Below are 16,037 nucleotides of genomic sequence, written 5' to 3'. Positions count from 1 at the left end.
AGATGCTCAGAAAACACAGGTTGACAAAAGCGAAGTGTAGGGTTAGGAGATAAGGAAGCAGCGGAGAAAGTCTCAGCAGAGGCCTGGGGCTCAGCTTGGGGCTGGCGCGAAGCAGGGCGCAGAGGTGGGTGGAGAGGGCAGAGGGGAGCCCGGCGTCAGCGCTGCTACGCACCTTGGAAACCCCGTGCAAGGCCTTGGCTGAAGGCATTTTCCTAAACCACACGGAAGTTCTCCGCGGCGGGGCCCCCTGGCTCGCCCCGCGGCCATCGCCGCCGGCTGGTGTCTTTAAAAGCCGCCGCCCCCCCCCCCCGCGGCCCGGGGGGCTCCCCGGTTTGGCGCCGCCTGCAGCCCGGATCGAGGCCCACGTCGGGCTCCCTGCGAGGAGCCTGCTTCTCCCTCTGCCTGTGTCTCTGTGTCTCTCATGAATAAATAAATAAAATCTTTTAAAAAGCAAACAAACAAACAAACAAACAAACAAACAAAGGGTTTCCCCCAAGCAGTAGTCAAGCCCTGGAAACCAGAGGGTCGGGCGAGAGCAGGTCCTGGAGGCCGAGGGCGCAGGCTCGCACCCTGCTGTCCTCCGGTCCCCGCGGCAGGGCGCACGGCGTGTGGGGCCTGGAGAGGGCGGGGGCTGGGGGGGCCCGCGGGGGGGCGGGGGCCGCGGGGGGCCGCGGGGGCGTCGGCGCACCGACCCGCCCCCGGAGCGGGCCCCTCCCCGCCGCCGCCGCCGCCGCCGCCCCCGCCGCCCCCGCCGCCCCGGCCGCGCCGCACCGCCGGCCGGGACCATGCGCCGCCTCCCGCGGGCCGCGCTGCTGCCGCTGCCGCTGGCCCTGCTCGTGGCCGCCGGGGCCCCCGAGCCGCCGCTGAGCGCGCCGCGGAGCCTGGCATGGGGGCCCGGGCTGCGGGCGGGCGTCGTTCTCCCGGTCCGCTATTTCTACTTGCAGGCGGTGAACTCCGAGGGCCGAAACCTCACCCGCTCGCCCCCAGGTAGCGTAGAGCCGCCCCCCGCCCCCCCGCCTCCCCCGCCCCCCGCCCCCCCGCCTCCCCCGCCCCCGGCGACTGTCGCCCTCCCCCGGGTCTGGCCGCCTCCCCTGCTCCCGCCTTCCCGGACGCAGAGAGGGGGTGGGGTGGGGTACGGGGCGTCGCTGCGAGGTCCGCTGAATGACCCCGGGAACGGACGAGCCCGGCGGGCCCTGAAGGCCGGGAGCCCCCGCCGGTGCGGCACGCAGGCAGTGCCCCGCGTGGAGCCCTCGAGCCCGGCGTCCGATGCAGGGCTGAGGCCTGTGGGTCCCAAGCGGCAGCCCCTACACGCAGCGCTGCAGGCCCGGAGGGGGCGCTTGTGCCGCTTGTGCCGCTTGTGCCTGCGGGACGCGGTTTCCTCCCGGGTCTGAGTTCTCGTGGGCAGACAACCCTGTGGGGCTCAGCTCTCCCCCCGGGCGGGGCGGGGGGGCGCGGATCCCGTCCCGGAATCCGCTGTCTGGCCGCCCGCCCACGGTCTCTCCTGCTCGGGCTCCTGCCCCTGCTCCGGCTCCTGCTCGCCTTGCCTTTGCCATTTCGTGCAACTCGTCCTGCTAGTTTCCAGTTGTTGCAGTCAGGATTTGCTAATCAGCCAACTGGCACTTTTTTTTTTTTTTTTTTTAAATCAACAAAGACGATCAGAGTACCCCACCGCTAGCGAGAAACTATGACTAAACTCTTTTTTTTTTTTTTTTTTTTTTAGTTTTGGGAAGGCTTTCCATGGCCCTAAGGGCCAGAATAAAAAATCCTTAAACCCAGATTGGAAGCCTTGCACTATGGGGTGTATTTTCTCCTCTTCCTCCTCCTCCTCCTCCTCCTCCTCCTCCTCCTCCTCCTTAGAGATTGTATTTATTTGTTCATGACAGAGACAGAGGCAGAGACACAGGCAGAGGGAGAAGCAGGCTCCCTGTGGGGAGCCCCATGCGGGACTCCAAACCAGGACCCTGGAATCACACAACCTGAGCCAAAGGCAGATGGTCGGTCAACCGCTGAGCCACCCAGACATCCCGGATGTATTTTCTTCTTTATAGTGTTCTTTCTTTTCTAAAATTCATTTTATGATGTTATAAGGGTGTGTGGGTGTGTGGGTGGGTGGGTGCTTTAGAAAGAAAAGGGAGAATGAAGGTAAAAATTAATTTATACAGGAAAAAAGAAAATAGCATGATCCAAAGTGAAATGCTGCTAATGAAAGAACTAGACGTTCAAAGAATATTCTATTCTTTAATTAAAAAAATTGGCAAAGTTTTTTTAAGTGGCGGTTCACAAAGCTGTCAAGAGGGCATGAAAATACTCTCCATCCTCCGCTGGTGACAGCACAAATTACTAAAATATTTCTGGAAAGCAGTTTTCCAAATATACTAAGAGTCTTAAATAGTTACAAACCTAATGTACAAAAAATAAGTTTCAATGGCTAGTATATGTGATTTTTAAAAAGATGTCATTTGCACACAATGTCCATGCCCTTAAATCTGGTAATTTCTAGGTATCTGTCCTGAGAAAATAACCTCACTCATTAGTGTTCTCAGTAATTATAGCAAGAGAATAAGGAGTTTCTTTTTCACTCTTCTTTTTTCCCCAAGAAAAATCTCCCTGAAAATAATCTTAGTGTTTTCATGATCAGGAGGAAAAAAAAAAAAAGTAATAAAACCAAAGATTTTCACCAAGTCTTTTCAGACAACCTCAATTTCATACCTTTGGATGCTTCTTATTTCCTCTCATGCCACTTGAGTTTTTATTTCCATTAAAAGGCTGTTCTGTAGTTTTGAAAAGCTCATCCAGCTAGTTTTTACATCATCTGCCACCATTATTCATTCACTTGCAAGTCCTGAAATTTTTGCTTCTCCAAGAACTAAATGAAAAAGAGGCCATTATTTTTCTCAAAAAAATTACACAACTTCTTAACATAACCGAGATTCCCGTAATAATTATCACTCCCATTTGACAGTGTCACATTTATTTCAATATCATTATTCTGCTGTGTATCTCCAGGTACTAGGATTACAAAATGTGTTCTTGAATGGTTTGAAGCAGAGGATCTCTAACTGGAGTCCAAAGACGGAAATTAAAAAAAAATTAAAAAAAAAAAAAAACAAAGACGGAAATTAGGCAGTCTGTGACCTGTTGACATTGTGATATTCCCAGCATGTGACATAATGTCTGGCAGAGAAGCTCTGTAAATACTGTAGAGAAAAGAGAGGAGGGGGTGGAGGGAGAGTGGTTGGAATATGTCAAGATGGCTGGATACAAAAATACCTGTTTTCTACTCAACCCTCCTTTACCTTCATCAGTACTCATATCTTCATAAAATAATCATACCTCCTACTTGTGTAGCATTTCATGTTTTAAACTGTCCCCTGTTGTATTTATCATCCTTTAATCGTCTTATTATTCTCTTCACTCTGCACAAGAGCAGGCACTCTTTCCATTTAATTAAATCTCCATAATATGTTGTGCATCAGTTTTCAGGAAGTTCCTGGAAAGCATCCATGGTCAGCAGGCTGCTAGACATTTTTGAAGGTTGGCAAAACAACTTGGCCTTCTGGGACTCTGTTCCCTTGGCCATGTGGGGTTGACTCTTGCTACAGTTGCAGAATCTTAATAATCTTCCTAAACAAAAGGGAAGGCTGTGACTCTGTTGTACCAGGGGTACCAGAGGTTATTCCTCCAGCCCTGAATTCCGCAAACCAATATGCTAGCTGACATGACAAGGTGGATGCAGATGGGCTTTGAAAGGAGAAGGATTCAAGCTAAATTCAACTCTTGGCTCTGCTACTCATATGTAGGTGACCTTGGGCAAGTTACTTAACTTCTTGGAGCCTGGGCTTCTAAGTCTGTAAAATGGGGTGGTAATGCCCACGTTACAAATTCTTATAGGCAATAAATAAGGAGGATGCCTGGGTGGATCAGCGATTGAGCGTCTGCCTTCAGCTCAGGGCTCCATCCTGGAGTCTTGGGATCAAGTCAAGCATCAGGCTCCCCACAGAGAGCCGTCTTCTCCCTCTGCCTGTGTCTCTGACTCTTTCTCTGTGTCTCTCATGAATAAATAAATAAAATCTTTAAAAAATAAGGTAGAAAATGAAAATGAAAATCTCAAGCTCAGGGACTGGCACCTAATAAGTGCTAAGCAAGTGACTTTAAAAAAAAATGCTTTTGATTCCTTTCCAAATCAAAAGTCTGATTCTAATGATGCAAGACTTTGATCTGCTAACCTCCTTGGTCTACCTCGCCCCTGCGTTCTCATGCCATTAGTTGTCTCTCTTAAAGAGGTTTGAATTGATGAAGTAGAAAAATTCAAGCTGAGCTTCAAATCTGTTCCATTATGTTAGCCCCTGGGGCAAATGAGAATTCACATTCCTTCCATTTGAAGCAATTTCAAATTGCACTCTTCTCATTTTCTTTTATGAAAGGTTAAAATTGCTTATTTCTGTTTCAGTCCTGACCATTCTTATTTTGTGTTGGCTCTAAGGTTAATTTCATGCTGACAATGACACAGGCATGAAAGATTACCATAAAAATGACTGAACATTTAAAATATGTATTTCCAGTGGCTATATTTTAGTTTTATACGTTTATTTTGAAATGTAACTTTTGCTGCTATAAACATCGGGGTGCAGGTGTCTCGGCGTTTCATTGCATCTGTATCTTTGGGGTAAATCCCCAGCAGTGCAATGTCCACAATAGCCAAACTGTGGAAGGAGCCTCGGTGTCCATCGAAAGATGAATGGATAAAGAAGATGTGGTCGATGTATACAATGGAATATTCCTCAGCCATTAGAAATGACAAATACCCACCATTTGCTTCGACGTGGATGGAACTGGAGGGTATTATGCTGAGTGAAATGAGTCAATCAGAGAAGGACAAACATTATATGTTCTCATTCATTTGGGGAATATAAATAATAGTGAAAGGGAATAGAAGGGAAGGGAGAAGAAATGGGTAGGAAATATCAGAAAGGGAGACAGAACATAAAGACTCCTAACTCTGGGAAACGAACTAGGGGTGGTGGAAGGGGAAGAGGGCAGGGGTGACTGGGTGACGGGCACTGAGGGGGGCACTTGGCAGGATGAGCACTGGGTGTTATTCTGTATGTTGGCAAATTGAACAACAATAAAAAATAAATGTATTATTAAAAAAATGAAATGTAACTTTTAAATGCTATTTTGGAGACAAAAAAAATTTGGAAGAGACAATACAGATCTTGTCCAATAATTTGAATTTAAAAATAATGAAGCATTTTGGAATTAGTTTTTTTCCATAAATCCGATTCTTTCCAATACTGTTACGGTTAATATCACTGTAATCCAGCTCTTTCCAAAACAATCACACAGTCATTAATGCCTGTCTTATATCCGTTTTGTTTATAATCATAAATTTATGGAGAATAGGACTATTTGACCAAGAAATAAACTTTTCTGTAATGCTTCTAGTTTGGGGAAAAAAAATATAGAAATTGTCTCCTGGTCCCCAGGCTCTGCCTGCCTGATTTTCAGTCACCACACTCTGCTGTCTTTCTAAAACCAAGTGAGAGATAACACAAAGCATTAACCGGGCAGCCCAGGTGGCTCAGCGGTTTAGTGCCGCCTTCAGCCCAAGGCCTGATCCTGGGGACCTGGGATCGAGTCCCACGTTGGGTTCCCTGTGTGGAGCCTGCTTCTCCCTCTGTCTGTCTCTCTCTCTCTCTCTCTCTCTCTCTCTCTCTGTGTGTGTGTCTCATGAATAAATAAATAAAATCTTTACAAAACAAAACAAAAAACCAAAGCAATAACCAATGTGTTTCATTTAAGCATTTCAGGTAAATGACTAACATTTTAAATGATTTCACATTAAGTTATTTTTTTCTTACACCATCCCCTATGTTTATTATAGGTCATTTATTTTAGCAGAATTCTTTCAATCATTCTTTTAAATAATTTTACATTAAATTATTTTTTCTTGTACCATCCCCCATATTTATTATAGCTCATTTATCTTAGAATTCTTTCATAATTTTATCACACTTGTTTTAAGGACACCAAAATGTATTATTTAATAGCAAGTTTTCAGACACTAATTCTATTACAAAATTGAAGATATTGAGGAACACCTCTTCTGACCCACATGAGAAAATGAAACCCTTGAGGATCAAAAGAGAGTAGAAACTTTGCTCACAAGATATAGAAACTAATAATAGGAGAAAGAAGCTTTTTTCAGAAATTTTATAAAACATATGATACACATTTTTATATATATGTAATATGCTTAATTTGAGAATATGATAGATGTCACATGAAAGACTACTTTCATCACTACTATTTTTTGCTAGAGTTGTGAATTTCAGAGGATTTTCCACTTTTGAAAACCATTTGCCTTTGGTATAGTGATTAACTGTGGTTAGGACTTTAACTGATCTTTATACTCAAAACTCCTCAGGATCAGATCTGCACTGAGTACATGCAGATACATCCACTGGACTCTGGAAAGAAAGATATGGCAACATTTATTCCTGGATTACAGTGATACTAATCATAACAGTATTGTTTCAATGCCTAAATCTGTGAGCTAATTTGCTTTGAAAAGAGGGAAAATTTACTAAGCAGGTATTGTTTACCATGGAATTTCCAGAATTTTGGGAGTTTAAAAGATGTTAGATTATCCTACTGTAACCAGCTTAGAGAAGTAAACTCTAGTATTTACAAAGGTGTGTGAAAATGTGTGTGTGTGTCTGATATTTGTGCACACTTTAATAACTAGCTATAATTTTTATTTAGGGAAATAGACTTAGAAGTATAACTGGAAAATTGGGTTAACAAGAGGGGGATTTCCTGAGAAATGAGGGTTATTGGGTGTTAAAATGGTTTACAAAGAAAGCTGATGTATATTTGATGGGAGAAAGTTCAATTGTCTTGGAGCTCTCATTCTAAGAGTTTTTAGATTTTTTAACTACCTGGACTGCTTTAAACCTACCCAAAGGAGAAGAGAGCAGAGAGGCAAAAAAGTTCATCTCTTCCTTGCTTTTTTAATGAACTGAATTTGTTCATTAAGTAAATCTTTACTGAATGACTAATGGATCAAACGTTGACTCAGATCTTTGGTTTCAAGACACCACCCAGACATGGTTCCTGTCTCAAGGATCTTCCAAACTAAAATTATTTTGTTATTATTGTTTAAAGATTTTATTTATTTATTCATGAGAGAGACACAGAGAGGCAGAGATACAGGCAGAGGGAGAAGCAGGCTCTGCAAGGAGCCCGATGCAAGACTTGATCCCAGACCCCAGGATCATGACCTGAGCAGAAAGCAGACTCTCAACTGCTGAGCCACCCAGGCATCCCTATTTTGTTATGATTTTGAGGGTACAGAAGAAAGTAACTTTGGCGTAGAGACACTTATCCAATGATTGGTAAGACAAAATGACCATGAAGTAGTGGTTTAATTCATTTTTTTTCTTTCAGATCAAACACTATTCAGAGTAATAATCAAATCTCTTTCACCTAAAGAGTTAGTCCGGATTCACGTTCCCAAACCTTTGGACAGGAATGATGGGACATTTTTGGTGCGGTACAGGATATATGACACTGTCAGCGCAGGGCTGAAGATAGAGGTCCTTTATGGTGATGAACACGTGGCTCAGTCTCCTTATATTTTGAAAGGTAAGTGATTATTACAGAATCCAGCACCAGCCTTATATGTGTAGAACCCCTGCCTTTCAAAGTGGGATATGATGACCTTGAAGTCATATACAACAGAGTAAACATGGTATGCATACCTCCTGGAGATCAATTTTAAATAATTCTGAACCTAATTTGGGGCTCAAACTTGCTACCCCAAGATCAAGAGTCACATGATTTACTGACTAAGCCAGCCAGGCACCCCTCCTGGAGTTCAATTTAACTTTTTAAATTGATTTAAATTAAATTTTGAGGGAAGGAAACTAAGTAAAGAAATTTGAATGATAAGCAAGAAAAGCTTGTTTATTTGCCCAAGTAGTTAACATTTCCAGCTTTCTTCATTCTTTTATATAGATCTATATTTTCATCTAGTACCATTTGCTTTCTGCTAAAGAATTCCTGTTATCATTTCTTTTAGTGTAAGAATCCTGGTGGTAAGTTCTCCTAGCTTTTGAATGTCTGAAAGAGTCTTTATTTTGCCTTCATTTTTGAAAGACATTTTTGCTAAATATAGAATTGTAGGTTAACGGGGTTGGTTTTTTTTTTTTCTTTTAGCACTTTATAGATATTGTGCCACTGCCCTCTTACTTGCTTGTTTCCAACAGTATATCTGCTGACAATCATAATTTTGTTCCTCTGTACTGCTAAAGATTTTCTCTTTGAGTTATTTTGAACAATTTGATTATTATGTGCTTTGGTGTAGTATTCATGTTTCTTGTGCTTGGGTTTGTGGAGCTTCTTTGATCTTTGCGATTATAGTTTTCATTAAATCCAGAAAAATTTTGGCCATTATTTCTTCAATATTTTTTCTGTTCTACTCCAGAGTTCCTCCAAGAATTCCAGTTACCCCTCTACCAGGATTGAAATAATCCCATAGCTCATTGATGCTGTTTTCACTTAAAAATTTTTTTCTCCATTTCATTTTGTATTTTTTCTATTGCTACATCATTAAGTTCCCTAATATTTTCTTCTGCAATACCCAATTTGTCATTAATTGTATCCAGTGTATTTTTCATCTCCTGGCACTTTCTCATCTTCTTGAGCTTTTTTTCCCTGGAATGCAGTGATGTTACTTGGAAATAATTTGAACCTTTCAAATTTTACTTTTACAATTCATTAGGCAAAATTGGAACCATGTGTAGCCTGGAGCTAATTATTCCCCACCACTCAGGCAATATGTCTCTGTCCACTCTACCCTAAGCCCCAGGAATTAGGATGCTTTCCAATCTGCCTGGTGTAAATAGGTGCTATTCCCAATCTAGTAAGACCAGTGGGTAGTGTTGCCTCCAATCATTCTGGATAGTCCTTTCCCTGCCTTGGATAGTTTCCTCACTTATATACACTCTTAAGAAACCCTAAATACTGGAAGGGGAACTTTTTGCAGATCTCTGGAGCTTTCTATATGTGTAGTTTTCTCTTCTTAGGGAGTGTGTCCTGCAAATGCCAGCTGCCTTGTTCTCCCTGGACACTCAGCTCTGTCCCCTCAACTCTGTGACACTGCTGGGTTCTGCCTCCATTTCTTCCCCTGTTTTCATACCCGGAAACTCCCTTAGCCAGTAAGATTATGAACAGCAGGACTCACCTCATCTGTTTCCCATCTGTCAGACTCACTGTCCTTCACTGCCTCATGTCCCATGGCTTAAAAAGTCTTTCATATATTTTGTCTCTTTTTTTGGTAGTTTCAGGCAGAAGGGCATTTGGTCCATATTAATCTTGGTCTGAAGTAGAAATCCTCAAGAAACATAAATAATTTTTTCAGTTCTTATATTTATAAAAATTATTTTAATTTTTATATTAAGTTAAATATATTTTGAAGAAAGATATAAAAGTGGTATAAACTCCTTTTAGGATGATTCCTCAGAGAAGTTTCATACTCATGGCTGGGTACTTTAAAATTACACTGCCAGATACCCCTGGGTTATGTATTTCTTCTTTGAGATGTGATGAGGAAGGTGATTTCAGGGATTCAGGGGAAGAGACCTCCATCTTGTCTAAAAAAAAATCACCACTGGGATATCTGGGTGGCTCAGAGGTTGAGCATCTGCCTTAGGCTCAGGTCATGATGCCGGGGTCCTGGGTTCAAGTCCCATATTGGGCTCCCTGTGGGGAGCCTGCTTCTCCCTCTGCCTATATCTCTGCCTCTCTCTGTGTGTGTCTCTCATGAATAAATAAATAAAATCTTTTTTAAAAATCACCACTATATAATTACTATATAATAATACCTGAAAAGTAGTACCTTCTCTTTCTCCTTGTTAAAAGTTAGGTTTTATGTTGATCAGGCATTTATAGCTCACTGAGTTTATCAGCTAATTGGCTGAGCATGGGTTATATTGGAAGAGAGCATATGCTATACCAGGTTGTCTAGAGGAGTCTGAAAGGGGGAAGCAAAGTAGAAGCACAGTACTCTGACATAAGTACTTTCACCACTGATTTGTTTAGGGCAGATCATTCCTGTCTGGATAATCTTAGAGTTCACCAAGAAGTCATCCCACGTTCATATCAGGCAGAAACAACTCCCTGTGTCGTGGTGTTCGTTAATGGGGAGTGGCGTCACACATGCTTTGCCTTCCCTAGGACCAGTGTACCATGAGTACTGTGAGTGTCCAGAAGAGGATCCTCAGGCCTGGCAGAGGACTCTTTCGTGTCCAACCAAGGAACCACAGATTGCAAAAGATTTCGCTTCTTTCCCCAGCATCAATCTCCAGCAGATGCTAGACGAAGTTCCGAAAAGGTTTGGGGATGAGAGGGGTGCCATTGTCCATTACACGATTCTCAATAACCACATCTACCGGAGATCTTTAGGGAAATACACAGACTTCAAAATGTTCTCAGATGAGATTTTGCTGTCACTGGCAAGAAAGGTACGCGAATGGAATCACTGGTTCCCAAAACAACACAGAGTTGACCCTTAAACAACACGGGTTTGAACTGCATGAGTGCACTTATACATGGGCATTTTTTAATAAATACAGTCCAGTACTGTAAACGTATTTCTCTCCCTTATGCTTTTCTTAATTAACAGTTTCTTTTCTCTAGCTGATTTTATTGTAAAAACACATTATACAATACATGTAACATACAAAATTGTGTTAATCAACTGTTATGTTATTGATAAGGCTTCCACTCAACAACAGGCTACTAGTTGTTACACGTTGGGGGAGTCAAGATTTATATGCAAATTTGAGATTGTGCAGATGTTGGAACCTCTAACCCCTGCATTGTTCAAGGGTCAACTGTAGTTTACTTATTTCGTTGTAACATTGAGATGCTTAGAACAACAATGGCAAAGGATGGGAATGGATTCCAAGCTTGGAAATATGTATCTAAGCTGTCCACCACCTGAGTGTTCATAAATTCTCCTTCTTTATGGATCTTTCTTTCCTGTAGGAAAAGAAAGATGGCTCCATCCCCCATTTCAGGCCCTATAGAGTACTCCCGAGTTTTCTGTGGACTCCCAGGCATGTTTAACCTCGAGGTTACCTTTTAAAAAAAAAATTATATATTTACTGGAGGGAGAGAGAAAAAGCATCAGCTGGAGGAGGGGGAGAGGAAGAAAGAGAATCCTCCAGCAGACCCCTGAGACACGGCTCAGTCTCACAACCCTGAAATCATGATCTGAGCAGAAAGTAAGAGTCAGACACTTAACCATCTAAGCCCCCCAGGTGCCTCTCAGGGTCACTTCTTGAAGTTCTCCATCGTGGGGAATATTCCTCCCATTCAGATACCACTTTCTGCAGCTGTTTTGTTCTTTTCACCTCAAAATGACTAGAACTTCAGCCATGTTTTCCTTGTTTTACCGTAGGTGCCTCTAAAAGATGGTATGCGTGGCACATTTTGTTGAAGGTTCTAGTAACAGAGAGGTGATTTTGTACCAGTGCATAATAAAAACCAGCCAAACAAAACCCCTAATGTTTAAAAATAGACATCTGTCTATAAATCAGACTCAGTCATCCATGCTCTGGAAATTTCTCACTGTCTGTCATTGATCCTCAGGTCCTGGCTTCTTAGTGACTATTGTTGGGCCTCTATCTCTCAGAAGACTTCTCAATTCCTCCCACCCACTCCCCTCTATTCAACCCTTCTTTCCACATTTACTAAACTCTTATGCAGAGCAACTCAAAATTCCTTTTGTTCTTCCTCCTTCCTGACCATGCAGAGTGAAAGGTGAGGATGGGCATTTTCTGCCTATCCCACCCAGAAAGACTGGCAAGGTGGTTTTCCAAACCAAAAGCCAACTTTGGGAATATGAGTTATGCGATTTCCCAAGTGTGCTGATGTGGGGCTGCAGTCAATTCCTATCTTTATTTTATTTTATTTTATTTTTTAATTCTTATTTTAAGTAGCAGGTGCCCCACGCCCATCCCCACTAGCCCACCATATATGCATATTAAAGGTCATAAAAGAGGTATTTTCTTCCTGGCCTGGTGCCCTGTATTCCTACCTTGTACTGATGTTGCTGCCTCTCTTCAGTGGTTTCTACTAGTGATGAATTTGTCCCTGAGAGGACATTTGACAATGTGTAGAGACTGTTTTGGTTGTCAACTCTATGTGTTGCTACTAGCATCTGGTCTGTGGAGGCCATTGGGTGCTAGCAAACATTCTACAATGCACAAAACAGCCCCTACCACAAAAAATTACCCAGACCCAAATGTCAATCCTACTGAGATTGAGAAATCATGCTCTATAGTGAGAACTTCTGGTGTGGAGTTTATGAATGAGCTTATAAATAAGAGTAGGGAAACAAGAGGGTGAATCATCAGTCACATCCCCTGCCCTTCCCTCTTGTTCTAGGTTCTTTGCCCAGTAGCTGGGAAGAAATCCAAGTAAATGAGACTCGTCTCTGGGCTTTGAGCGGCCTACTCTAGTGGGACTTGTTTTTGTTATTTGGAAGTTAGGATAGGATGTGAATACAAATAGCTGTACCTCAACGTGGTGGGCCTGTAAGAATTATAGGTACCCAGATTGAAACTGCCTGAGGAGGGCAAGTCATCGAGGAGGTGACATTCAGTCTGAGTTTGAAGGATGGGAAAGGAGAGTGCCACATGAATAAGTAGGAGAAGAATACTCCAAGTGAGAAGGGAATTACATATGAGAGGAGGTGACATGTTCAGAGAGGAGCCTAAAGTTTACTGGCACACACTCAGGTGGAAGATGAGGCTCACAGCTACAGGGCCTTGCTTTCTGGCCAGAGAGTTTAGACCTTGACCTGTAGGCTTTAGGTTCTGTTGACCTTGGTAGTAACATTAATTTGGGTTTTATGAATTTGGGGAGCAAGGTGAAAGAAGAATAGTTTGGGGAGAGCCTAATATCAGAACACCTAGTGAATAAGCTACTGTAACAATCCAGGCAAGAGATGAGAAGGATCTCAAGTATAGCTTTGACTGACCGTGGAGATGGACATGGAGTGAGAGAGTCCAGAAACAAAGGTAGACATGATGTGGAGGTTTGATAGTGAAGGAAAACAGAGGCTTGGGTCTAATCTTGTTGATTCTCCATGAGGCAGCTGGCAGAAAGAGTTCTTGAAGCCCTTTATTCATACCTTTCTATACCATGTCCACTTCTATAATACTAAGCAATTTTGATAATTTTTAAATTTATTTTTTTACTAAGTAACCTCTGTACCCAACATAGTGCTGGAACGCACGATCCCAAAATCAAGAGTCAGGTGCTCCACCAACTTAGCCAGCTGGGTGCCCTGATACGAAGCAATTTTAAATGTCCCTTCTTAACAGAGGGAGCTTACTCCTGGCTGAGTGAATTTGCCATGTACCATCCTCACCCTAAATTTTCTGATACTATTGATGACTGAGAGGCATTCTTCTCTCTTCTGCTAATTTCAAATGTTTACTTTATCAGACATGTTTTAAGACTGAGGTCTTCCCAGCACTGATGTTTCTTCTTCCGTTTATTTAGGTCCTTCTCCCTGATATAGAATTTTATATTAATCTTGGAGATTGGCCTCTGGAGCATCGAAAAGTCAATGAGACCCCTGGCCCTTTACCTATCATTTCATGGTGCGGCTCCCTGGATTCACGAGATATTATCCTTCCAACGTATGACATCACCCACTCCACACTTGAAGCAATGAGGGGTGTCACCAATGATCTCCTCTCTATTCAGGGAAATACAGGTAAATTAAAATTTATTCTCAGAGGAAAAACAGAGGTGAAAAGGGAATGTTCGGTCAGAGAGAATAAAGGTATATATTGAAATAAACATTGTTCTTATTTTCTAACCAAGAAAAAGGAGCAGTATAGCATTCTTCTAATCCAAAAGTTAGGTATGTGGGTGGGCTAGTGATTGAGTCTCCTTTGTGTTGGTCATTCATAAATACTATTTGAAAATATACATTTGGTAAAATTGTCACTTAATGCTGACTCCAGTGCCTTTATATTGCTGGGTGAAGAGAGCATTGTGAAAAATATAAAATTACATGTAGATGTAAGAGAATTGTGGTAGTAGTATAATTTGGGTATTACTATCTCTAACATTTAATAACAAATTTTCTCCTTTCCTCTTTCTGCCTTGCTTGATCCTTCAAAATCTGAGTCCCCTGCCCCCATTTGATGACCTTACACTTGTGGCACAACACACCTTTGTATTAAACCAAACTCCCTGAGAATACACCCTACCTGTCTTTACAACTTCTGTCCCTCTTTATTGTGATTTGGTAGGCTTGTTTAGTAGATGCAACCAGAAACTCTTTGCAAAGTACCTAAAGATAACATGAAATGAAACTGACTTTTTATTTGAGAACAGTGAATGCCTTAGAAGTGTGCTAAAATATTGGAGAGAGTAAACTCCCTCTAGTTACTGTGTTTTATGATTTATTCCTTTGAATAGTTAACAGGTGTTAACTAATGACCTCTCTTTAGAATAATAGAAATAGATTTAAATTAATTCTTCTAGAATATTGCCCTCCCAGGAAAGATACACATGCACACACACTCACATATACACATGTATTTATATAGCTGAGCTATATATATAATTTTTTCATTTCATAGCATATGAGACAAAGTCTTTCCTGCATCCAAAAGTGATGTGCTCAAAATCTTGAACAACCCAAAGATGTGGATATTACTTGGTCACTTATTCATGAGAGACAGAGAGAGAGAGAGGGGCAGATGTTGCTTGGTCACATAGTTTGTTCTGGTCACCTAATCTAAGAACAAAAGCCTAGCTCATTTTTTATTGTGAAGCACAAAGAATGGAAGAAGCTAGTGCCAAATCATTGAATGTCTTTTGCTTTGAACTTGATCCAGTGCTATTTTGGATATCTCCTAATGTCATAAACAGTCCAGTTTTTTAAAGATTTTATTTATTTATTTGTGACAGAGAGAGAGAGAGAGACACAGACAGGCAGAGGGAGAAGCAGGCTCCCCTGAGGGGAACCCAATGCAGGACTCGATCCCAAGACCCCGGGATCATGTCCTGAGCCAAAGGCAGATGCTAAACCACTGAGCCACTCAGGCGTCCTGACAGTCCAATATTTGAGTAAACTCTCACAGGTAAACAAATAGGTGAAATTAGAGCATTCTTTTTTATGTGATACAGCAAATAAAGGACTTCTTATTTTTAAGTTATTATTTTTAAAGATTTTATTTATTTATTTGAAAGAGAGAGAGAGGGCACAAGCAGGGGGAGGAGCAGCAGGAAAGGGGAAGCAGGCTTCCTTGCTGAGCAGGGAGCCCAATGAGGGGCTCAATCCCAGGACCCTGAGATCACAACCTGTGCTAAAGGCAGATATGTAATTGACTGAGCCACCCAGCCTCTAAAGGACTGTTTTTACTAGTCCAAACTGGGAAGTATTTCAGGCAGGATACTTGATCCTGAATTTTTTTGGAAATAGCACCTTACTTTAGAAGATGAGTTGGTGATCAAAGAGCTTTAATGTCTTAAATGACAATGGTAGATTAAAGATGATTACACTTACCGTTTTTATAAATGTCAAATTCATAATCATATTTTTTTTGTGGCTTCAAACTTTTAGGGCCTTCCTGGATCAATAAAACAGAGAAAGCTTTCTTCAGAGGTAGAGATAGCCGAGAAGAGAGGCTCCAGTTGGTACAGCTGTCCAAGGAAAACCCAGAGCTCCTAGATGCAGGAATTACAGGATATTTCTTTTTCCAAGAGAAAGAAAAGGAGCTTGGAAAAGCTAAATTGATAGGTTTCTTTGATTTCTTTAAGGTATGCATATATGTCTTCCTGTAAGGATATGAAGTGATAAACTTATATTAAGTCCACCAAATCACTTGGTGGGCAAATTTCTCCAGTCTTGTGAGCTGCCACACACTTTCTTACTTTCTCCCTTCCAAACACAGGGAATTATAAAACTCACTGTGATTTAATTTTTTTTATTTTTGTTAATT

The 16,037-nt window shown here is 42.1% G+C and overlaps 2 protein-coding genes across 5 annotated transcripts in view; both read left to right on the top strand.

Annotated features, from left to right (window-relative positions):
• Positions 1–16,037, top strand: part of CUNH11orf65 (chromosome unknown C11orf65 homolog) — a 177,098-nt gene that overhangs the window by 94,736 nt on the left and 66,325 nt on the right. The gene's annotated exons all lie outside the window — the stretch shown is intronic.
• LOC129496601 (protein O-glucosyltransferase 3) overlaps positions 1–16,037 on the top strand; it is a 117,419-nt gene that overhangs the window by 94,734 nt on the left and 6,648 nt on the right. The window contains exons 1-6 of one of the 4 annotated variants that reach the window (XM_055304718.1): positions 767–987; positions 1,884–1,994; positions 7,450–7,647; positions 10,240–10,526; positions 13,579–13,795; positions 15,659–15,855. In XM_055304718.1, the coding sequence (XP_055160693.1) occupies positions 786–987; positions 1,884–1,994; positions 7,450–7,647; positions 10,240–10,526; positions 13,579–13,795; positions 15,659–15,855 (1,212 nt within the window). In that variant the 5' untranslated portion in view covers positions 767–785. Of the gene's footprint in view, positions 1–766; positions 988–1,883; positions 2,031–7,449; positions 7,648–10,239; positions 10,527–13,578; positions 13,796–15,658; positions 15,856–16,037 lie in introns of those variants that run through there. The other 3 variants (XM_055304717.1, XM_055304719.1, XM_055304716.1) reach the window with 3 other exon arrangements.

The sequence above is a fragment of the Nyctereutes procyonoides genome, unplaced genomic scaffold (assembly GCF_905146905.1).
Source record: "Nyctereutes procyonoides isolate TBG_1078 unplaced genomic scaffold, NYPRO_anot_genome, whole genome shotgun sequence".
NCBI classification, from domain to species: domain Eukaryota; kingdom Metazoa; phylum Chordata; class Mammalia; order Carnivora; family Canidae; genus Nyctereutes; species Nyctereutes procyonoides.
The sequence above is the reverse complement of the archived record's forward strand: the minus strand, read 5'-3'. Positions and strand labels throughout refer to the sequence as shown.